At 49.7% G+C, this 22,789-nt stretch overlaps 6 protein-coding genes across 6 annotated transcripts; 4 read left to right on the top strand and 2 right to left on the bottom strand.

The window, feature by feature from the left end:
• Positions 1-1,358: 1,358 nt before the first annotated feature.
• F5Y00DRAFT_257903 (Spc98 family-domain-containing protein) lies at positions 1,359-4,227 on the bottom strand (the record flags this gene model as incomplete). Its single annotated transcript, XM_048010619.1, has 2 exons — positions 1,359-4,017; positions 4,073-4,227. 2 exons carry the CDS (start codon positions 4,225-4,227, stop codon positions 1,359-1,361), a joined length of 2,814 nt encoding a protein of 937 aa, XP_047869173.1.
• Positions 4,228-4,740: 513 nt separating this feature from the next.
• Positions 4,741-6,767, top strand: F5Y00DRAFT_135472 (transcriptional regulator of RNA polII, SAGA, subunit-domain-containing protein). Its single transcript, XM_048004275.1, has 4 exons — positions 4,741-5,395; positions 5,448-5,731; positions 5,791-5,902; positions 5,961-6,767. Exons 1-4 carry the CDS (start codon positions 5,170-5,172, stop codon positions 6,677-6,679), a joined length of 1,341 nt encoding a protein of 446 aa, XP_047869172.1. The 5' UTR covers positions 4,741-5,169; the 3' UTR covers positions 6,680-6,767.
• Positions 6,768-7,444: 677 nt separating this feature from the next.
• F5Y00DRAFT_225835 (MRC1-like domain-containing protein) lies at positions 7,445-11,932 on the top strand. The gene is made up of 2 exons (XM_048006227.1): positions 7,445-10,599; positions 10,652-11,932. The coding sequence occupies exons 1-2, from the start codon at positions 7,553-7,555 to the stop codon at positions 11,727-11,729; spliced, it is 4,125 nt and encodes a 1,374-aa protein (XP_047869171.1). The 5' UTR covers positions 7,445-7,552; the 3' UTR covers positions 11,730-11,932.
• Positions 11,933-12,135: 203 nt separating this feature from the next.
• Positions 12,136-13,931, top strand: F5Y00DRAFT_135461 (uncharacterized protein). Its single transcript, XM_048004274.1, has 2 exons — positions 12,136-12,425; positions 12,491-13,931. Exons 1-2 carry the CDS (start codon positions 12,408-12,410, stop codon positions 13,691-13,693), a joined length of 1,221 nt encoding a protein of 406 aa, XP_047869170.1. The 5' UTR covers positions 12,136-12,407; the 3' UTR covers positions 13,694-13,931.
• A 463-nt stretch (positions 13,932-14,394) lies between these two features.
• Positions 14,395-15,416, top strand: F5Y00DRAFT_271676 (uncharacterized protein). The gene has a single exon (XM_048012844.1). The coding sequence runs from the start codon at positions 14,479-14,481 to the stop codon at positions 15,394-15,396; it is 918 nt and encodes a 305-aa protein (XP_047869169.1). The 5' UTR covers positions 14,395-14,478; the 3' UTR covers positions 15,397-15,416.
• An 18-nt stretch (positions 15,417-15,434) lies between these two features.
• F5Y00DRAFT_225829 (uncharacterized protein) lies at positions 15,435-22,519 on the bottom strand. The gene is made up of 3 exons (XM_048006226.1): positions 22,027-22,519; positions 15,934-21,954; positions 15,435-15,844 (listed from the first exon to the last, which is right to left on the bottom strand). The coding sequence occupies exons 1-3, from the start codon at positions 22,195-22,197 to the stop codon at positions 15,830-15,832; spliced, it is 6,207 nt and encodes a 2,068-aa protein (XP_047869168.1). The 5' UTR covers positions 22,198-22,519; the 3' UTR covers positions 15,435-15,829.
• Positions 22,520-22,789: the final 270 nt, after the last annotated feature.

Below are 22,789 nucleotides of genomic sequence, written 5' to 3'. Positions count from 1 at the left end.
TCCTTGGTACAGGTGTTCCTACGGTTGGGAGGCATGTGTCAACCTTGATATACCATCAGGGGATTTCTTTGGTCCTGGACTATCATCCGTCGAATATTTCCCCCAACTCTGAAGGCGACTAGGTCTCGAAGAGAGATATATCGTGGACATCATAGTCGGATCTTTCGGACCAAAGCTTTGCAACGGCGGCGTTTTCTTTTCGGCGGAGGCGAGCAGTTTTCTTTCCTTTGTGATTTTTGACGAGTTGGCTGTTTTCAACAAGTTACTCCGACATAACGGTATGGAAAGGGGGAAAATGGACACGGCCGTAATGAACGGGCATTCGGAGGGGCGTCTTTTGCTAGACTCGGCTTCGCACCAGTGTAAATATAGAAACGGAAAAGTTGTGCTTAGAGAGATCAGCTCACCCAGACTAACTGGATCGTCATCTCGAGAGGACAAGGAGGATCGGTCGGACACATCCTCGGTTTTTACGAAACCCGTATGAATGACGATATGCTATGATTTGCTGGTATGAGCTTTTTGGTCGCGATTCGATTCTGTGGTGTGATAGTTAATGGTGGATGTGATTCGTTTCTTTTGTCGTCGGTAGTTGAAGTTAATAGGTTCGCGCAGTACCTTCAATACCAATTAATATATCGCACGTCTTGCCGATAACTGGTCTGGAAGAAGAGAGAGAGAGAGAGAGGAATGAGTAGGAAGTAGGAGTGATGTTTACATGTTTTGATCAGTCCGAGGCAGGATGTTTGTTTGGAGAAGATATGGACGTCTCCGCCTGCTAGTCAGTCCATCGTAAGGTTACCGCCAGTAAGGTTACCCAGGCACGCAAAAGTTTGTGACACTTAGCCTACCTAGGTAGGATAGTCTCACAGTACGGGGCATATTTCTAAGTGGTTGCCTCCTAGTCACTGACATCCATGTTGTTCTCATTCATTGCCTAGCTACATGCAACTATCCACTACCTAATCTATAAACATCATGCGGTATGCTTCTTGCCAGACCCGCTTGCCAGCCGGGTAAGCATTCCCTCTAGAATCATTGGGGGGTGGGGAGAGAGGGGGAAGGGGGTCTTGTTATTTATCTGCAATATCATGACCGGCCTAAGAAAATACCTTATTGTCTTCGCAGTATAGTGAATAACCTCTCGGCTGGTAGGGATATCCTTGGAACTGGCTTCGGACGCATGTGGAGTATCTTGATGACACGAGGACAGGCATACAACTAACTGCTTAGTGAAGGTTCTTCTATAACCACAAGGCCGGAGTGTTTTGCAAGGCTTATAAGAGACGCGAGCGCCTCATAACAGGTAAAAGTAAGACATAATTCATCGAGGCTCGTTACTAGACACAAAACCCTATTCACCCCTTAGCCGCCTTCCTAGCTCCAACGCCAACGCCAACCCCCATCTCGACATCTTTCTCGACATCCTTCCCACCGCTACTCTTACTCGACTGCGCCGTACCCGGCGCAGCAGGCGTGCCCTTGGGTTTACGGCGCACGGGCTGATAGACATCGTTAAAATTCATTGCGACGCCAAGGAAGCGCAAGTCGACGTCGGCTTGATAGGCCAGGTCGCCGAGCAGGATCTGGAGCTTCGCGCGGAAGCGGTCGCCCAGGTGGCGCAGACGCTCTCTCAGCGCCGGGAACTCGCTGTGCGGACCCCCTGGGATGGGAGCGGAATCGTCAGTGGGGATCGTGTGCCGGAGATCGGCTTCCTGCCGTTGGGTGAAGTCCGACACGGACCACGAGTATAGCCCATCGACGCAGTCGCGGTACGCGAGCATTGTGCGTAATAGCTCGCCTAGCTGGATCATGTAGCTGTTGTCGTCTTCTTCGGCGGGGGCCGGGGCGGCGCCGGCCGCAGGATTGGATGCGGAAGCGGCAGCACCGGCATTTGAGACGAAGCGTCGGCGACGGGCGCCTAGAAGACCCTTGTGAGTGATAGAATTAAGGTAATTGGAATGGGCGGTGATGACGTCGTCGAGGGTAGCGTCCTCCTTGTGTAGCTTATCCTGGAGCTCGGTCCATGAGCTCTCGATAACCTCGAAGAGGATATAGTACTGGAGCTGGCCGACGAAGTGGACCATCTCGGCCAGGAAGCCGCGGGTGGTCTTCCAGGTCTGGCGAACGGCTGGGTGATCAGTCTGCAGAACGCCACGGGAACCGGTGGTGACCTTGCGCCAGGTGGATGAGAGGGCGAACTCGACGCGCTTGATGCGCCATAGGAAGTTGAACACTTTGAGGTACTGCCGATTGCCCCAGTCGGATACGACCACGTCAACCGGTGCGTCGATTTTGTATTCGAGCGTGAAGCAATCCCAGCCTATGTCACCGTGGGAGAGCTGCAGCATACGTGCGTCGAGACGGCGCAAAACCTCAGGGGAGTCGTACTGCGCATTGGACCCGCGGATAGCGTGCTCGAGCTGCGCCGTCAGAGTGTGTCTGTATTGGGCACCGGCTGGACGATCGAGGTTTGCAGCGAGCGACTCCATCAGCAGGGCGATAAAGTCACCCTGCCCAAGAAGAATATAGCTCTTCAACGCCTGAAGGTGCTCGAAGAGATGGAATTTGTTGGTCATGAGATGCAGTAGTCGGCGCATTGTAGTTTTATACGCCTCGTCGATCCATGTCTCCAAGGTGGCCGTGTCGCCGTATCGAAGCTCCCTAGAAGATTCCTTGGAGTATGATTCGACCCACTGGGCGTCACCGCAGCTGTTGTGGATGAAGTTAAGAGATTTACCAATGAGAAAGACCTTCTCAGAGAACTCGCTCGTCATAATGGAAGGGACCATGTCTGCTGCTAATATGTATTTATCCTCCCAAACATTGGTAGATCCCGATTTGCCCTTGGGCATGGCCTCTACCGACTGCTCTTGCACGAAGAACTCAAGATACGGATCCGAGAGCTCTCCATTGTATATCCATTGCCTTAATATGCCATAGAAAGGACGAGTAATAGGCATTAGGAGTCGCTCGGCGAATGCGCCTACTATGGGATCGCCGTGTGAAGAGGATAACGAATGGATCAGGGTGATGAGCTGACCTCCTTTCTTGCTTTTAGACTCTTCGGCAATCATGCTCATAAGTCGTAGACCCATAGTTGCTTCACGAGTCCATACCACGCAACGCTTCAACGTCACGCCGGCCTTTCCAATGCCACTTCGTGGAGCATTTTCGTCAATAGTAGACAATGCACGTCGGATTTGGCCTTCCAGCGTTGCCACGAGCGTTAAGTACGAGCGTAACTCGTTACTTATAGCTGCGCGGAGACTTTGGCCTAGGAGACCCTTTGCGGGCGTCTTGACGAATTCTTCGAGAGTGCGGTAGAGTAGTGAGGGTTCAGCGAGTGTGTGAAGAAGTCCAATTAGGGGTGGTGGGAGAGTGGCAGGCAACTTGAGAGAGTCATCTTTGCCAAATGGGAGAGTAGTCGAGGAAAGACCCTGCAGAGTATAGGGTAGATCTCGTAGGAGAGCAGGCTCTGAAGGTTCGATATCGCAATAGTTATCAGCCAGTAGCTTAGATTTTATGGCAACATCTCTCTTGGCAGGGCCTGGAGTCTCTTCTCTCGCACCCCTGGCACGTCTATAATCACTAGCGGTCGAGGGCCGTCGAGAGTCGCTGTCGTGTGATTTCATATCTTTTGGATTCTTGAGCACGTCTCGAAGTTCGGTGGGATGGTACTCGTCCGAACTCTGCTCTGGTCTATATAATTCGGAACTTTCTTGGTTGGAAGGACCACCTAGGCCTGACTCTTCTCTTTCCTCTCGTTTCCTCCGCTTGGCCTGCTCCTGCTGAAATTCGGCAAAGGCGACAGGATCTGGCTCCGTTGGATCGGGTGAGTCGGCCAATTGATAGAGAAGGTATAGTATAGCCCATTTTTGGGTTAGGACAGGCAGCGCCAGCAACCTCGAGTAAAGATTGGAGTAGCGTAAAGCCTGGCTCGGGTTCGTTTGAACCAACCTTCGTCTAATAAGTTCGGATGCATGATTCTGGTCGGCTAAGGGAGGTGGTCGGGGTCTAGTAAGGATAATGTTAATTGCTTGTTCTTATAATGATTGCAGGCTATTCTTACTGATTTAGTTGTTGTCTAATCTCGTCGAAATATAAGTCATGTCTCTCTTGTGCATCTTCGTCGCTCAAGCGTGGATCGTCTGGTATAAGTTGCGAAATTAAGCGGTTGATACTAAGATCAACACGCTTTGTCCGGTCTTGATTTGACCCGGACATTGTGTCATTTTGAAATACTGTTCGTAAAAAAAACCTCCCGAGGCACAAGGGATAATAGTTCATAAAATGTAGCTATGAGTATAAATAAATATTGGAAAACCTAAGATGGTGTATTGTAGAGTAGAGTATAAGTATACTACATAAGTGCATGGCTTAAATGCACGCGACGCGACGAAGAGCAGACGAAGAACTCTATGCTATTAGTTTAGGTACCTACCTCCCTCCTAAGGTCTGGTGCTGGTGGAGGGGCTCATTGAAGGTTGTGTCCTGGTAACACAGGCAGGTAGGCAGGTAACAGCAAGCTTAAGCGCTATCCGCTATCCGTGGTTTAATAAAGTTCAAGGTACTTATTGCACACATGAACTAGGTATGTAAGGCCCTAATTCTTCCCTACCACAAAGTAGCTTCTACATCAACTTTTCCCCCATGGGAATCCACCGTAACCCCAGAATCCCAATCAAAAGGCGGTCCCCTCTGAAGTGAGTAGCACTACTCAGCACCACTCAGCACCACTCAGCACCACTCGACGCTGCTTTCCAATCTAGACGACATCCCAAAACCTCCCGCTTAATGGCTACCAGAAAGGCGGCGTATTTTCCATCAAATACCGGCCTTTCCTATACATTTTTTTATCATTTCAAAATTGGTATTCGGATCGCATCAATCTGCTGCACTCGATGAACGGGTTTTAAACCCTTTTTCGGGCTGCGCTGTGCTCCTAGCTCGATCGCGACATCCCGCGCATAATCCGCCCAACATCGCGCTTTTGTCGTATTTGTCGTATCACCAACTATCAACATTTCCGAATTGAGCCGTCAGAATCGATAATCACCGCCCTACTACCCGCACAACGCAACAACGCACGACACCTAATTCAACCCCATTCCACACTCGCACTCCCGACATCCCCGACATCCCCGATCTCCCCGACCCTCCTCCAACATGCCCGACATAGATCCCGCGGCTCTGAGCCGCCCATCTGTTAGCCTTTCCACCCCGACTCTTAAATCAATAACAGTTTCCGCGCCCTCTACCCAGAAAGTGACTAAAACTAGCCAAATTATCCCCGCCCGCATTGATCTCGAACCTCTATATACAGCTCTTAAATCGGCAATTGGGAATGAACAATGGAATACATACAAAGAATCAACTACCCAGTTTATACTAGGTAAGTCTTTGTTAGCATTGCCTTGCCTGCATAAATCTTACCCATGTTATAGGACGCTTGAATCAGGCAGAGTATTCCGAACGTATCGATCATATACTATCCAATGGCGACAAAACCCATCTCCACAACCAGCTTCTCGCTGCTATATACGGAAACCTTACGAGGGAAATGCCAGACCAAGGAGTTGCGCCCTGGGTTTCTGCGAATGACAAACCCACCACCAACGTCGGCGCAAAGCCTGTGACCGGAGATGCTGCCGAACGAAGACTAAAAGGAGAAGTCATGCAACTTCCGAGTCGCGATCGAAGACGTATAAAGGAACTTGCTCAGAATGACGTGAGTGAAGTTGTCACGATGCGCTACGAGTTCACCATGACTAATAAGCTGCTATACAGTTTGACCCCTTCGAATCTTTGGCAGCTGTGTTTTCGGAACACCACCGAAGCAGAATAGCCCGCGTACCGGACATACCTCAAAGTGCCAATGCTAATGACTTGAACAAAATGAGTAAGCAGCCCTCTTCCAATTAAAACTGGGCCCAATTGTTTTCTCATCACAAATACAGACTGGGATCTCGAGATTCGCAAACGATTTGCACAACCCTTGGCAGTGGAGTCGGGTGAATTTCCGGACATAACGAGCATTGAATCAAGGATGCTTCCAATCTGCTACGAAGCAGGACTTGTTAATGGCCATTCTTCGGATGCTACACAATTCATGACCGTTGCCGCCGAGACCTTCATCAAGGAATTTCTTTCGACAGTGTTCACTAGAACGAGGAGCAATGGGCCTGGCGATTCTGGGAGTGCTGGATTCGGTTCCGGGGCCAACTGGATTCAAACCCACAAGTATCGCCGCCAGCTAAGACGAGAAGAAGCAGCCTTCTCTAGAGGGGAGCTGTCTAGAGATAAGAGCGGACTCCTACCCGTCGAAGCAAAAGCTGCTAGCGAACGATCCCCGCTAAGCATGGCTGACTTACGACTCGCTCTAGAAATAGGTGACTGTGGCATCAGTTCGTTCCCTATCATCAGGAAGTCAGTCATATACAACTATAGGGATGGCGAACTCGAGAACTACAACAACTATACCTGGCTCCACGGCCAAAAACCCAAAGATTTCGAAGATTCAGCCGTTAATGGTGCCGGTCAGCATGGTCCTATGAACGGCGGTGCCTACCCAGAACCAATGGACATAGACGAAGAGCCGATAGTATGGGAGGGTGCAAATAACGAGGATACGTCGATGCTAGACAGTGTTTTGGACTCATGCCTCGCAGTCCCTTAGGAAGGGGAGGAGGCCGCCAAAACATCGTTAGCGGAAAACATCTAGGATGCCGTTGGCCCCTTGCGTTTTCTGCCTGCATCATAGGAAACACCTCATAATGGTTGGTCATATATACGGCGGCAAAAACAGCTTGCCTGCTCTCTTAGAGTTGGCACATTTACGTCACTTAAAGTCATTCAACCCCTTAGGGCAAGGGGTTTTGCATCAGCATAGGGGTTAGGGGCGTTGATTTTGTATTGCATTTTTGTTTGGCGTGTATGAACATTGAAAACGAGGGTGAGAAGCGTGGTCGGCTTTGGCGTTACTCTCTGGTGGATATGTACTCTATTGCAGCGATACCCCCCTACGCCATGGCAGGAATACTGTCCGAGTTCTTGTAAGATCATTTCGCACGATGGATAGAGTGGAGAAGGTCTAATTGGAGGTAATAATACGGCCTGTAATAGTATATAGGTAGGTTAGGTTAGGTAGGTACGATTGCCCCAAGACTCGAGAAGCCAAAAGAAATAAATTCAACGATACGAATATGCGAATTACACTAGTGTACCTATTAATGTTACCTGTTAACTGAAGTCAAATATTTCGCGATTGGGGAGCCCCACATATGCACGGGTTGCTGCATATCTACATATACGTAAATGGATCGCGAAGTTTGACGCGAAAGACGCGTTTTACCAAAGCGCGTACAGGGGGGGAGCTACAGTATGAAAGCAATTAAACCCTCCAGCCCCCACTTACAACTTCCATCTAACATACAAACACAAAGTTACCTACATATTAAACTGGCCATTTTATTCTTAATTCTTCATGTAATGTCTTTTTGAGATTATTTTATCATCAATTGTATCTCGTTGGCAAGCATTGGTATTTCAAATGGCATCTACTCGGTCACCATCGCCGGCCGAGGGCGTATCTGCCCCTACGTCACCGCAATTATCACCTCGGTCTAAGATCAAGGCCCTATTAGCCACCGTAAATGATGCGGATTCAGATGACGAGTCTAGCTTTGCGATAGACGCGAAGGCTCTGTCAAAACCTACTCTTAAAGACATTATCACGAATACCGAAGCCCATACCCTGTCAGATGCAGAGGAAGATAGCGATGATGAAGAGGAGATCGTTCGACCCCGAGGACGCCTCGCTGCGCGGATGAGAGCAAATGATGCAAATACGACAAACAACACCATACCCAGGAGCTCAATTGAACCAACACTATCACATACTACTTCGGCGAATAGCAATGAGGAAAATAGGAAAGCGGTAAATGCAGACGATGATGACGATGAAGATGTCAGTACTTTACCGCGTAGGCGGCAAGCTAGGCCCGTTCGAAGCTCTACTCCGGAAGCTTCAGCAAATACCGAAATACCCTCCTCACCAGGTCTCTTTGTTACACCAGCCCCCGAGACGCCAATGGCACATCGGCAACCTGGAACTGGAGCCGAGTCCGACACAGACGATGAGTTGCCAGAAAACTTAGGGAAGAGTGAACGCTTCTTGGCCTTAGTGGCTAGGAAGCGGCAAGAGAGGCTTGCCAGGGAGGCTGAAGAAGAGCGCAAGCGAAATGAGCGTGCCGAGCGAATGGGCCAACAAATGCCCACCGAATCAGATATTGACGACGACGTATCTGATGTCACAGACGATGACGGCGGCCGCAAACTCACTCAGGAGGTTTCCCGTCCCGCTCGCAAAGCTAGCAAGAAGGCTTTGGAAGAGATGAACCGTGAAACGCAACGATTAAGTCGAAGCATGCAACTTGCTCACGAAGCGAAGACGAAGAAAAAGATCACGAAAGCATCTTTATTCGAACGCTTCAACTTCAGGGCAGAGGCGGTGTCTACTGAAGCCAAGCCAGTAAGCTCGAGCAGACCAACAACACCCGGCTCGGCGCAACAGACGGATGTTGACATGGCAGATGCTGGGACTCCACCCAGCTCTCCACCTCTTGCTCCGAAGGTCATGGAAACCCATCTCGCTACACCTACAGCACCGAGTACTCGCGTAGATCCAGACGATGTATTCGGGGATGATGGCGAGTTGCCCAGCTTAGAAGTTGCTTTGGCGCAAACTAAAAAGGACAAGGGTAAAGGTAAGGCCATTGACGTCTCGGACCAACCCATTGAGATCAAAGGGGCCGCGGCGGGTAAACCAAAGCGTCAAATCCGAGTCAAGTTACCTCCAATGCAAGCAAACCTTGTCACGATAGATTCTGATGACGAGCTTGAAATTACCAAGCCGAAGAAGGGAAGAATGGATGCGATTTTCGACAAGCTTCCTGAGAAGAAAACACAGGAATCTAAGTCCATGGATGTGCTGCGTCGCTTAGCTCATCTCTCTTCTCCCCCGAAGGAAATATCAAGGGGCCGCAGGACCAAACCTTCCATGACCCCTGCTGAACTCCAAATGTCTTTACAGCAGCGCGCTAGAGCACAGGCTAAGTTAGAACGCGAGCGACGTCTCGAGTTCCTCAAATCTAAAGGCATCGCCGTACAGACTGAGGAAGAACGCCAGCGGGAAAGAGAGCAGGTCGAAGACATTGTTGCCCGAGCTCGACAAGAGGCAGAAGAAATCATGCAGAAAGAACGTGAAGATGCGAAGAAGGCACGCAAAGAGAAGAAGAAAAATGGTGAAAATGATCCTCTAGCTTGGGATGATAGTGAGGACGATAGCTTTGAGGATAGTGGGGAGGAAGATCCTGCCGAGATTGAGTTGTCTGGATCAGAGGAAGAAGATGAAGAAGAGGACAAGGAGATGGACGATGACGATAATGAGAATGAGGACGAGCCCACAACAAATCCCATAGTTGAGGATGAAGCAGAGGAAGATGGCGAGTCTGAGGAGGAAAGCACGCCAAAATCCGCTGCAAATGTAGCTTCTGATGACGAAGCCGACGTTGAGCTCCCGCCTGCCAGGTTCCGCCGGCCAAAGAAGCACGCCCATGTTGTCTCGGATGACGAGGACGACGTTGAAGCAACTCCAAGACCCAAGACTCGTCAGGCCAAATCTCCATCAGCCATCAACTCCTCTCCCAAGATTCCTACGTCTGTCTTGCGCTCAGCTAGGAAGACATTTATTCCCGGACTCCCTGTTCCCGCGGATGGGCCTGCAGGGCTCGGGCTTACCCAGATATTCGCAGGTACAATGGATGATAGTCAAGCCGGGCCAGCCAGCGGGTCTCCTCAGAAGTTCATGCCCAGTCTTGACAGCTTCCCCGACTCTCAGTTTTCTGCCACAGCAGGCCAATCTCAGGATAATACAGTTCTCGACAGCCAGAAGTTGCACAATATAGATACCCAAATACGTGAAACACAGACACAAGGTGTCCAGTTACACTTCTCGCAGTCTCAAGCAAACGGCTTTGATACCTTGATGCAAATAGACGGGACGCAAATGTCAGAGCTCATTGAGCCAACCCAGGATGGGGGCTTCCAGGACTTCTCTCCGCTCAAGCAGCGGTTTGTCGACGCGCCAGGATCTACGGTCGACACCGTATTATTAGGTGGGACTCCTGACTTCGAAAAAGTCCAAGAGTCTCCTCTTGTCAGGAGGGGCAAGTTAAGACGAAGAGGCGAAAGTATAGCCTCAATTTCTACCTTAACGTCGACGACAAATATTCCTGCAAGTCCCAGCGCCGCCCCTAGCGCCCTACCTACAGATACTAAGGCAAATGCGAGTGCGTTCAGACTAATGGAAAAGGCGGCCAGGAGGAAGAAGCGCATGCAAGAGAAGTTTGACAGGAAAAAGAGCAAGGCCAATGAGATGGTTGAGGAGCAAGCTGAGGAATCTGAGGATGAGTATGCCGGACTTGGTGGAGCCGACGGTGAAGACTCGAGCGAAGAGGATGACGAGCTCGTCAAGGAAATGATAGACGACGTTACCAGCAACGACGCTGACGCTGCTAAGCTGGCTGGTTTCTTTGCGTGAGTAATGCCTTCCAATACGCAATAGAAAAAGACGCTAACGATACTACAGTGATCGAGAACGAGCAGCCGATGCAGCCCAGGTCGACAAGCTGTTCCGAGATATCACGACCGGTATGCTACGCAAGCGGCGCCGTGGTGGTGACAACAATGACTTTGACCTATCGGATTCTGACGATGGGGGCGAGGCTCGACGTCGTATGAAGCGGCGACAGTTTGCCAAGATGCAGAAGGCCCTGTTTGCAGACGAGCGCATCGGAAAGATCGCCGAAAACCCGCGCAACGCAGCGTTCCTCAAGAGCATAGAGGACAGGAACAGCGACGACGAGTGGGATTTCGGTGAGAATCTTGCAGATGGAGCTCCCGACAGCGCGGACAGCGATAGTCAAAGTCAGAGCCAGGGGCAGGATGCGTCAGCAGCAGCAGAGCAATCGATCCCGAACAGTCAACCTACGAACGGGGATCGCAAACGCACACATGCGGATGATCACGTAGCACGCCCGCCCCCGAACGCGAGACGCACTAGAGGGGGCATTCGTCCCTCGTCAATTACCGATGTCCGAAGGGAATTATCCGACTTACTTGACGAACCCAACGGTTCTGGCTTGTCGATTATCCCCGCCACGGAAATAGGATCTGATGGCGAGGACGAGGAGCGTCCGACCACGTCTTCATCTAACAAAGAGAATCGACGCTCAGAAATCGCAGTCGTCGATCGCATCAAGCTCAAGCGCGATTCCTCATCCCTATCCACAACTAGCAATGGTGGAGCGGGCTCGTCACGCCTCGCATTCGCGGCTTCATCAGCATCAGGTAGCAGTGGTCTATTCAAAGTGCCAGCACTACTGAGACGGGCGACAACGAACTCACTCATCTCAAATTCCTCGACTAGCACGACGAGTAATAGTAGCGGCCTCACGGGTGCCGCCAGTCTAGCGGGAGGAGATGACGGCAAACTCCTGAAGAAGACGGCGGGCAAGCGCTCTGGCATCAACTATTTTGCGCGAGAGAACGAGCGTCGGGCTGCGGTAGCAGAGGCGGAGAAGAGGCGCGAGGCGAAGAAATGGAAGGGTGCTGAGGGCAGGAGTAAAGTCGTCGGCGGATTGTTTGGTGGCGGAAAATTCGAGTAGGGAGAGCAATTTACATTCACAAGGCGTTATAAGGGAGGTTTTTTAGGGGATAGGCTGCATGGCGTTGGCGTCTAGGGTCGCTCGTTAGGTTAGGAGTGCGACCGGATCGATATTGACAATGCGTACGTGTTTTCGTACATTGACTTAGAAGGTCATGCTAACTAGTGAAATCTATCTAACATGATTAATTATGAGAATTCCCCTTCTTCTCGTGCTTTGTTTTTAAGTCTATATTGTTCTTTATGTTTAAAGTTTCTTAAAATTGTACTAACATGTACAGTATACCATTCATGAAGCTACGAAAAGGGGGGAGACTTCACATTTAGGTACCTTAGGTAAGCATAATCAGTATCCTTTACCGAAGTTTGACCGTTACGTCATTACGGTAACCTTGCATTTCCTTACTCTATCATCTCATCACTGATTCTATCATAGTAGTTGCCGTTGAAACAACCCTCGGGATTTCACGTAAAATTCAACCAGAGGATGTGTAAGAATACGGTTATCCCATGTATTATTCAACCCCAAAAGGTCTAAGACGAATTTCTACCGATGATGGAAAGTCTACCGTCTAAAAACCCTGGGTCCCTCATTCGTATAGAGGGGCTACACTGCGCCGGTTTAGCATTCACGAGAATGTCTCGAGGGTCCATCAACTAATTATTTGTCTGATTAATCATGGCACCACCACCGGCAGTGAGTTCTGAGCCAAATAGATGGTTATATAGCAATTTACTAACTACCTTACCTACATATACTAGACCCCGACCCCGACACCACATCGGTTCCTAGTGCCGAAGAGGTCGCAGCCTAGGAATGAGACACCTAAGGCATACCAGAGCGGTGGACAGCAGTTCCATGCCACGCCGCGGTTCTCACTTTATTCGACTCCTAGAGGACAAGGAGCAGGAGGCGAGGGTTCATCGCTTCGCCCGTCTTCTAGTATTCCCACGCCCGCTCCCGCTTCCGCTAGGATCGGAGCCGGGACTTACTCTCGGCCCACTCCGCGCACTACTGATCCTATCAACGATATCTTTGATAGCTCTCCACCTTTCCCCGAAGAGCAGCAACCGGGTGGTGGTGGTGGCGCCAATCATCGCGACCCCATTGAAGTCCTCGACGTAGACGTAGATGTAGACACAGACGTCGATGCTGTGCCCGAGTCCTCGCCAGTGCGAGAATTCGGCGACACCCATGATGACGAAAGCAGTGAAGAAGAGGAAGATATACCAAGCCGGTCTCCCAAACGCCGGCGCATTTCCATATCCTCCTCCAATTTCAGCAGCAATACCCACGACTCCGCACAACATGAGGACGATAACGACAATGACGGTAACTACGACTATGATAACAACGAAAACGAGGACACCATCATGCTTGAGTACCCCCCGTCTTCCCCACCCACTCACCACCCATCAGATTCCGATACTCCAGAACCCTCCCTCCCTAGACCCTCTACCTCCGTCCAGCAGCCCACCTTCCAAAAAGCACCCCGGTTCAAACCCATCGAGGCGCCGGAAGGCGGGCCCCGCTACGGCGACCCGCTCCCCGATACCTTCTCGCCGCACCGCCGGGGTACCAAGTACATACCCGGCGGCCTGGCGGCCTCGGTGCGCGACTGGTTCGTCGACGTATGGGCCGGCGCTGCTGCGAAGCGCGACGGGGAGGGGGAGTGGATTGCCCGGGTCTTGGTGGATGGGGTACAAGGGTCGGCGGGTATGACGCTAGTTACCGGACGGTATGTGGCGCGGGAGGAGGACGGCGAGCCGAGTGCGGCTGATGATGAGAAGGGTGCGAGAAGTGCGAGGGTTGTGCTTGCGGGGAGCCAGAAGCTGGTGGGACTGGAAAGGGGGCTGGAGGTGCGTCCTGGCTCGGTGGTGGGCGTGGGAAGACCGAGTTGGGAGGCTGTGGTCCCGGGACAGGGGCGCTGGGGTGTGGTTTGCGAGTGGGCTGTTTTGAGGTGAGGTGAGGTTTTGAGGACTTAGATTAGGGCGTGGTTTATGTGCTGGGGTTGGAATTTTCTGTGAATATGATCTAATACTATTGAATCCGGTAAAGTGCTATTTCATGGTGGTTGTCCTATGGTGGTGGTGGGATGTTATATTATAGCTACTAAATCTACGATGTAATCACAACATATAATGAATAGATATCTAGGTAGGCATATTCCATCCCATAAACTGTAAAAGAAGCTAGTTAGAAAGGGTTACGCTAGCATGTCTTTGTTCTACACGAGGCAATTTGCTAAAGGGGAATGACTCCCTGTCGTTACACCATAAACTACCTACTTACTCGGTGCTTGTTAGACTTGTAAAACGACGAAACACAGATAGGAGGTAGACGATTCCTTTATTACCTTTCGAGGTTAACAATTTCACTATCGTATTATGTGAATAAATGCATTACTCCTGTCAAAATGCATTCAAATTTGATATATATAAAGAGAACGTGTCATAACCTCGTTTTTCAAAGGCAGAATAATAATAATAGGTTGTTCATATGGTATAATCGAGACCATATATTATGTGGCCAAAACAATCGGATTGTTCCCGGTACAACTTAATTTGTAGTAACTAGCTGGAATACATTACCTAGGAGGTAGTCATGATATATCATTTTTGATCTAGATATATAGGTAATTATCCATACCAGAGTATAGTAAGTAGGCAGTTTATATATATATAAATCAGCATCTCAACCGTAACTTCCGTGCTTGTAATCCCCTATCATCTCATCATCTCCATCGAAAATGCCTTCTTCTCTCAACATCCCCAAGCTGCCATATTTCGCTCCCGAGAAACACCTACCCGCCCCTCTGCCCGACCCCGAATCTCTCCGGGAAGACCAATACCCGCTCGATATTCTCAGAGGGGTTCGTGTCGGCAAGCATTACCTAGCCAGGTATGGACTAGACCCCGTCGCCGGCCCCCTCGAGGCCGTAAACATGCTCCTCGTTAGCAAGTATACAAAGGTCCCTATCCCGACTGTATACGCGGCCTACTGGCACGAGCACCACGGCGTCTGGAGCTTCGTCATGGTCACGGAGTACGTTCCGGGCCACACCATCAGGGAACACGTCGGCAACGACGAGGCTCGCCTAAAGCCGCTAGTCCCTTCCATCACCGAGCAGCTTCGCCGCGCTCTCGCGCAGCTGCGGCGCATCCCGCACGCCGGCTTCTACGGCCCCGTGGGCGACGACCCGGCGCTGCGTTCCAAGCAGTTCGGGACTGCGGCCGAGGTGCGGAACGCGCGTTTCGACGAATACATACCGGAGTATCCTTACGAGCCCGACTACGAATCGAAGCGATACATGAGGAGGCGGGCGGCCGCAAAGAAGCAGTTCTGCAAGGGCCTGTCCACGGGCGATGCGCCGGTCTTCACCCACGGCAGGCTGGACATGTGGGCGATAAAAGTGCGGCCGGACGGCAACATCTGCATCACTAATTGGCGCGCTGCAGGGTTCTATCCGCCCGAGTTTGAGTATATGCGAGCCGAGAGTATGGGACAGGGTTATGAGGTGTGGAATGACATCCTGGCTGCTTTCCCCGAAAACGCCTCCGACGAGCGATACGACTTGATCGAGAATATATTCCACGAGTATGAGGATATGATGGAGGTTAAGCATAAACGTATAATGGAAGAGTTGGGTGAAACGGGATTGTCTTAGTACTATGATCTTTATTAGTGTTTGAAGCAGAGAATATATTTAGAGGTTATTGTAGTATATTAACTCAACCTAAATCATCTATACTGCCCAGTATTCACATCTAAGCCACATACTCAACAGTACTAACAGCTCATACAGATAATCCTCAGAGCAGATAGATTACCAATATGAATATACTAATGTTATGCTAACGCCCAAAGAACCTATCAATCATAGCCCGGGCAATGAGTGATTGAACAACAGTCTAGCTAGGTGCCTAATCTCGTAGAGGTGCAACATCAATTTGTCCGCCCGTCTATCATGCATTATTCGTGACGTGTCCCATGCAAGATTGGCGCGTAAGGAAGGAGGTAGTAAAAAGGGGGTTCGAGATATATCCGTACTCCGCGCCGAAAAAAACAATGCTAGTTCCCAATTAACCAGAAAACCACCATCATCGTTTGTATTTCTGTAACCTCGTTAGCATAAAAGAGAACATACGCACGGCTAGGTATTGGACAAGGTATTGTGGGCTTATGTGGGCTTATGTGGGCTTACCTCCTCTATCCTTCTCCTATTCTGAGGGTCCAATGCATTCGTAGCTCCCATAAGAGTCTGTCCGATCGCCTTACTTGAGCCGATGAGGGGTCTAAAAACAATTGTTGGCGCTCGTCTGAGAATGGCCTTAGCCGCTCCTTGAGCGCTTTGGCTCTCCATCACCTCAGCGGGGACCGCTATGATTGCGTCCCTCGTCATATTGAGATCGCGTCTTAGACTTGCATATGCGCCCCTCATTCCTTGGAGAACCCCTGTTGGCTGATCAGCATAGAGGCTAATCTGCTTGGGTTCTTCCGCATCTGCGTCTTCGTCATCCCATCCCGCGACCTGGTGAGGTTGTGGCTGCTTGACTAGCATACCCTCCGCACCTTGTAGAGCGTACTGCGTACCAACAGCCAACTTGGCTCCGAGTTTAACTATCTCCGTGCCTGTTGTCTTGGCAAACGCTATAGCACCTTTGCTGATGCTGCGGACTATCCTGCCGTCTTTTTTGTACTCCCTGATTGGTACCTCGATGAGATCTTTGAATCCGCTTCCGACGTTGACTAGGGAACGGACAGGCGCAAGACCGGCGAGCACCCCGGGAAGCTGATTCCTTTTGACATCAGGCATCCAGATGTCGTTCAGCGTCTTTCCGAGCCTATCGAACCCTAAGACACCGTATATAATGGTATGCCTTAAAACCATCCGTGATTGATCTAAGACTAGGAAATTCATGAATTCAGTCGTATGACCCGATCGTAGGCCTGCATAATCGACACGCTTTGGTTTAAAGTCGAGGTTCAAGGGTATTGAGTTTATCTCGGCTCTTTGCACAAAGGGAATATCGCTGGGCGAGGCGTGAATCGGAGTAGAATCGTCCTTAAACTCGAAGAACCGTGTGATGAAATCTAAAGCATCCTGGTCAACATGGAGGCGAAGTGGTAGAACTGTAGCCTTTAGAACAATCTCGGATGCCGCCAAATCTGCAACTGGTTTGACGTTCAATATTTCTAGGTGAACCATGCTGGTACCCATCTCCCGTTCTCCGGCATCTTGATCGTAAGTTGCGAACTTCTTCCAGGTCGACGTCGGCACAAGGTCGAAAACATCAAGATCTCGGATTCGAACATCGATTGAGCTCTGCGTCTCACCGGAACCGGGAGGGAACGTGACTAGATCTAAGTTGATACCCTTCAACTCGAAGGTGATCTTATGTCGCTTGCTGCGGTTAAGTTTGAGCTTCCTTTTATTTCGATAAGCATTCCCCTGCCGGCTAGGTGTAGCAGTCATCGCTGTCGTTGCAATCGACTCGGTTTCGGTGGCGGCGTCGTTCAACTCTTGGTTGATAGCGTGCGTGAGTTCCCGGGGGTCTCGATTTGCGGGAATACCTATGTATATCGAGTTAAACAAAAAGTCTCCGATCTCAGTTTCTTCTTCTATTAGCTCCATATCGGTGCTTGCGCGAGCGCGATCGTGATGCAATTGCCGCTCGATTGCTGTGGACTCGATGTTGTGCACAACCTTTGAAATAACTTCACGAGTACGGTTCCAATCATAGCCGTCAAAGAGGTTCCATATGACATGGACATCACGTACACGGACGGATAGAGGGCTGCGTTGAATCTTCTTATCGTTGCCTTCGTCGTATGCATTTTTTGCCGAGTTCCAACGGTGAGCAGTACCTTGTATCACGGATCCTGAACCAAAATAGTTCTCATGGATGACCAGATCATCGTCGTCATCCATCATGTCTGGTAGGCTGCTGAAATTTGTGAGCAGGACACCGTCAGTTGTATCTTGTGTTCCCGTCCTATCCGAGATCATGGAGCCTGTTGCCTCAAAAAGCTTGGCTTCAACTGAAGACTCATCATAAAAACGCGAGTCGACGGCGAGGGGACTTGATTGGCCGGAATCTCCAAGGTCAAAGTCGCTATCAGTTTCGTCAAGTTCTGGAGCTAATCCAAAGTCTTTATCGAAATCATAGTCGCCTTCGGCCTTACCAAACGCATCGGCAGATATAGAAGCGAGTAGGTCCTCAACGGGTACAACTTTTGTTCTATATTTAATCTCTTTGCTAGGGGGTGTCGGAGGGGCAAGTGCATTAGCAAGAGCAATCAGAGTTTGAGTAGAGTCTGCGCATGTTTCAAGGACAAGAAGATCATCTCGCAATTCGACGTCGATCCATTTATTTCCATCTTTCTGGTTGGCGCCGACTTGAATCGCGATCCTTGCCGAAGAAATATAGCAAATATCCACGTAGCCCCGTTGGCATAACTCTACTACTTGCGGAGAGGGGGTGTTTGAGCTACGTCGTCGAGCAGATGATGCTGAGTCCTTGGATTCCAGTATCGAAACGTCATCGATAAGAAGAATCGATGCCTTATTCAGATGGCCCAGAGCTTTTGCATCATCCCCATTAGACAAGGCGATTTCAAAGTGAGCATCGGTCAATACAATCGTCATCTTCGACTTCAGTCCGAGTGGATTTAAGCCTAGTAAACAATCTCTGAAGACGAAGTCTACTTTTGTCGGCTTTCCATCTTTACCCTTGTTCTCGTTTGGAACTGGCGAGCAGTTTTGTGGCTTTCCGGTAATGGCTGCGTGTGCGTGTTCGCCTAAGTTTGCTACTGAAGCAGCCAGACTTGCCTCAAAATCTTGCGGAGTAGTATCTTCAGCAAGCCCGAGGATATCCATAATGGTTGGCACACGATACTCGATATTGATATTCCGCATCCTAATCTTGACAACGGGCTCCATCTCATCCCCAATAACCCTCATGGTCAAGATAGGCCCATAACCTACTTTATCGAAAGATGATAAGGTTGTACCGACTAATTCCTCGGTATGGTTCCGGATGATTGAAATAGAGCCTACCCCGAGAGCGATCAAAGAGGGGACGGTAATATGGCCAATTTCCGCGTCCTTCAGGGAAGCTTGTATAGAGCCGAATTTCCTATCAATATCCACTGTCACATCTAAGTTACGGACAAGAACCAGAGTGAGTATACCTGGCCGATCATCTTCGGGTAAGTACTTAGCAACAGTAGAGAGTCGCGCAACCTCTTCACCCAGTGTAGGTAGTACTTCAAGTTGCTGGATCTTGCTGACATTAACTTCAATGCCATCCACATTGACGCGTAATACAGCGCCTTTCCTTCTCTGTCGAAGTAGAGTATCAACCATGATTTCGTCGTCATTTTGGTCGAATTTATACTTGGATGGTATAATAAGCTCCAAGAGTCTTTCCAGGTCATTGTCTTTTGGTGTCATGAGATATTCGAGTCGAGTATTCGTAACCACGACATTAATAGGAGGGTCGCCCATGGAACTTCTCATGTATGGGCCTGCAACGTGTATCTTGGAGATACCAATACCGACCCCTTCTTCTCGACTAACCAACTTTACAGCACTCGTGTCTAGGGATACGCTACACTCCTTTCCGACGATATCTAAACGGAAACCGCCTAGTCTCATGTTCATTTTATTCTCGGAGCTTGCGGATACGTCGTCTGGACGTATAGGCGCATCAAACCTTACCCCACGAGCTTTTGGTGGCGGCTTTACGGGAACCCGAGGAGTAGGAGGAGAACTTGAAGTCATCGATGAACTCATATTCAAGAAACCACTCAAGCCTCCGAACCAACTAAACGTCTCATCTAGCCGTTGAAGGTCTATCTTGACATGAAGCGGTAGGGTAGTAACCTCGCATTTTGTGGTTGTGGGGGATTGACTAAATTTAATGGATATGTCGGAACCGGCGGGAGGAAATGCATCATTCACGGAGGCCCGCATTTGTATGCGTTGATCGAAGGAGATGATATCGTCGTTTCCATACCCGAACTTGAACTTACCTACATCTACTGAGGTCTTAGTTGAGGTCGAAGAGCCTGAAATATCCACGTTCAAGTTCTCGATAGACATAGTAAGAAGAGTATCGGCGCTGAATGAAGCGGGGTCAGGGTTAAATAATCGATCAGGGGTGTCTGTGATTCCGGCTAGATTCTCTAGAAAATGTACAGTAATCTGTTCTGTAACAATTTTTATGTCAGGCGTGAGCGAGGTCTCATTTTTACTTTCAGATTTTCCCTTCTGCTTAGAAGCGGGAGCTGGGGGCTGCTCTTTCAAAGCCGAAAGTATCCGCGATACTACTTTGGACAACAAGAACCCAGTTGAAAGGTCGCAACGCACGTCTAGGGATGATATTATCACCTCTAACGTTTTGTCTAAGGGTGTTTTGGGGGGCTGTACACCAATTGTCGAGGCTATCGACGCCGTTGACTGGTGGCCTGAGTAGATAGAGAAAGCTCCTGGGAGATTTGGAGAAATAGATCGGTCGAGGTGACGTCGAGTCGCCCCTGAAACCGGTTCCTCGCTAGCATATGTTACCTGTACATGTTGATGACTTGAAGGAATGTAGAGTGAGATGGTACTCAATGAAACAAGTTCTTTGATTAATCTTGGCCCTTTCGGTGTTGCGACCTCTCCCGCTGGAGCATCTGGGTGGTCGTCATATGACTGTTTTGCTTCCTCGAGGTTGTCGATTACAGAGTTAGGATCTAGCTCAGAGTCTATTAATGAGTCTTTACTTGGCGGGGAGATGCGACTGCTTGTGGGAGACTGTTGAGATACGGCGACTGTAGGTTCTAGGGAATGTGAAGGCGGCGATCGGAATCTGCGCTTCGGCTTTGGCGAGTTTTCTGCACTTGAGGAATCCGAATCCCAACCGCCAGGCATAGTTTGAGCAGCCTGACCCTCTTGGGAAGACGAGGCCTGGGAGAAGGCACTCATATACATGCTCTCGGCTTCCTCGTGACTGAATAGATGTGATTGGGATAGGTCTTCACTTAAAGAAGTTATCTCGCCACTTTCGCCTGAATAACGGGGCCGGTCTTTAGTGCTTCCTGACGACTCGATAGAACCCTGGCCCCATTTTCCTCGATGTTCTAGGGCTGGTTCAGACTGCACAATGCGTGCCGAAGATGACCAATGATCTGGTGGCGCATTAATAGATGACCGAGCTGAATGTATGGAAGAAATCGACTTTGGCTCGTCCTCTTGAAAGGTTTGAGGCGCCAGAGCTCGCGGTGTTGATGGCGCAGATGCTGATTCTTCGTCGTGCCCATCGCTTGATCCACTCAAGTCATACGGTATATTGAAAGCATCCTCGGAATCCATCAGTGGATGACGATGCCCACTTTGTTCAAGGTCGTCAGCGTCAGAGCGCAAATCTGACGTAACCGTCGGCTTCGGAATAGGTTCGTTGGACACACTCTGATGCTGAGTGACCGCCGGTGAATCAGTTGCAAGAGAGGAGGGTATTGATGGCGATCGTGCCAGAGTTGAGAAGACGTTCGCTTCAGAGATCAAGCTCGCTCGAATTTTATTCAAACCCACGTATCGCTTCCCTTCCTTATAGGCAATTTTGGGTTGCCCCTCCTTCATAGTTTCATCTGCTGCGGTTGTGACCCCCTCTACATTCACTTCATCGACCGCTAGCTGGAACGTAACTAATTCGGAAACGGATATATTAGGTTCAGGTGGAACTTCGACGTCTAGGTGAAAGGTGACACCCTTAATAGAGACCTGTAGCCGATCAAGTATACCTTGCAGGAAGTCTGCGAGGAATGTGGGGAGGGAAAGAGGTTGTCCAGTTCCCAGCGAGTAGTCTTCATCACTTCCATCTTCGCTACTTAATATGGAAGCACCAAGATCCTGAGTTTCGGCTTGGAGCGCAGCTTGAAGTTCTGCCTTATCTTTTGATGGCTGCGTCTCTAAGAACGACTGTGCTAAGTCGATAGCATGCGGGACGGGGTCACTTTCTTCAGATGATGCAGAGCTCTTTTTCCCATGCGCAGCACCTTTCGGCGCCTTTTTAAGGCTATCGTCTCGGGAAGTAAGCCTCAGCTTTATCTCGACGCCGTCAATTTCGACAGTGATAGGACTCGCATATATAGCAGAAGGTATGGTGATTCGGAGCAGTAGCACTTTAGCTTTCTGTATCTCAAACGACGGTGGAAGCTGTAGCAACTGTTCTAATTTCTATATTCGGATATGTTAGCTCTATATACTAGAACTTTTAAAAATGCTACTATATGGGAAATCGAGACGTGCCTGAAGCTTAATCCCGACATTTTGCAATGTGAAGACGTTGTTCTTCCCCATGGCAAGGTCTAAGTTGTCCATGTCCAAGGCATCGGTATCAAGGTAATCTAGCTTCGATAGAGTGTATCGGAGCAGCCGCTTGGGCATGCTAGAACTCCAGAAGGAGTTGAAGAATGCCATGTTGATAGGGTTGACGATATCGGAACTACGAGAACTGAGCTAATACTAGAAGTCTGAAGATGAGGCCGATGAGGCCTTCACCGACGCGCGGATGGCGCGTGGGGAGGTTGAAATGGAGTATCACGATATCCCACGACTTGGGATGCGGGGTGGTAGTTCATCGTTGGCGGCACTGACGGCGTGGTTCAGTAACCATTAGATAGGGATATGCTTAGATGGAAGGATGAGGGCACTGTGTCTATTAGGATGATGATGACTCTTGAGAAGCATGTCCTACCGACGATGCAGCTAAAAGATATGCTGAGGTGTGACTGTTGTTAATCTAGTTTGGGTCTGGGTCTGGGTCTGGGTTTGCAGAGTGGAAGTGATGGGGAAGGGGGATGGTGTATGTATTAGCAGCACTGACATAAGGTGTACCTCTAAAAGTCACTTTCAAGGATGAGGTGCAGCGCGCAGCAGAGAGTGTCATTTGATCCGCTTTATTCAGTATGCCTATCAGTTTCACTATCGATTGCCACGATAACAGCACCATTCTACCTAGAATGGTGCCTAGTGTATAGTACCTCCTGCTACCATTACGCTAAATCACGAC

The sequence above is a fragment of the Daldinia vernicosa genome, assembly GCF_022497035.1.
Source record: "Daldinia vernicosa strain CBS 139.73 unplaced genomic scaffold F5Y00scaffold_4, whole genome shotgun sequence".
Lineage (NCBI taxonomy): Eukaryota > Fungi > Ascomycota > Sordariomycetes > Xylariales > Hypoxylaceae > Daldinia > Daldinia vernicosa.
Note: the sequence above shows the minus strand (reverse complement) of the source record. Positions and strands in the feature narration are given on the sequence as shown.

Bases quoted from the DNA above. Each gene is read 5' to 3' on its own strand.
- F5Y00DRAFT_135472 (XM_048004275.1), top strand. From the start codon at position 5,170: ATGCCCGACATAGATCCCGCGGCTCTGAGCCGCCCATCTGTTAGCCTT. The intron at 5,396-5,447 runs GTAAGTCTTTGT...CCCATGTTATAG, and splicing joins AACTACCCAGTTTATACTAG to GACGCTTGAATCAGGCAGAG. The intron at 5,732-5,790 runs GTGAGTGAAGTT...GCTGCTATACAG, and splicing joins AGGAACTTGCTCAGAATGAC to TTTGACCCCTTCGAATCTTT.
- F5Y00DRAFT_225835 (XM_048006227.1), top strand. From the start codon at position 7,553: ATGGCATCTACTCGGTCACCATCGCCGGCCGAGGGCGTATCTGCCCCT. The intron at 10,600-10,651 runs GTGAGTAATGCC...ACGATACTACAG, and splicing joins AAGCTGGCTGGTTTCTTTGC to TGATCGAGAACGAGCAGCCG.
- F5Y00DRAFT_271676 (XM_048012844.1), top strand. From the start codon at position 14,479: ATGCCTTCTTCTCTCAACATCCCCAAGCTGCCATATTTCGCTCCCGAG.
- F5Y00DRAFT_225829 (XM_048006226.1), bottom strand. From the start codon at position 22,197: ATGGCATTCTTCAACTCCTTCTGGAGTTCTAGCATGCCCAAGCGGCTG. The intron at 21,955-22,026 runs GCACGTCTCGAT...ATCCGAATATAG, and splicing joins ATGTCGGGATTAAGCTTCAG to AAATTAGAACAGTTGCTACA.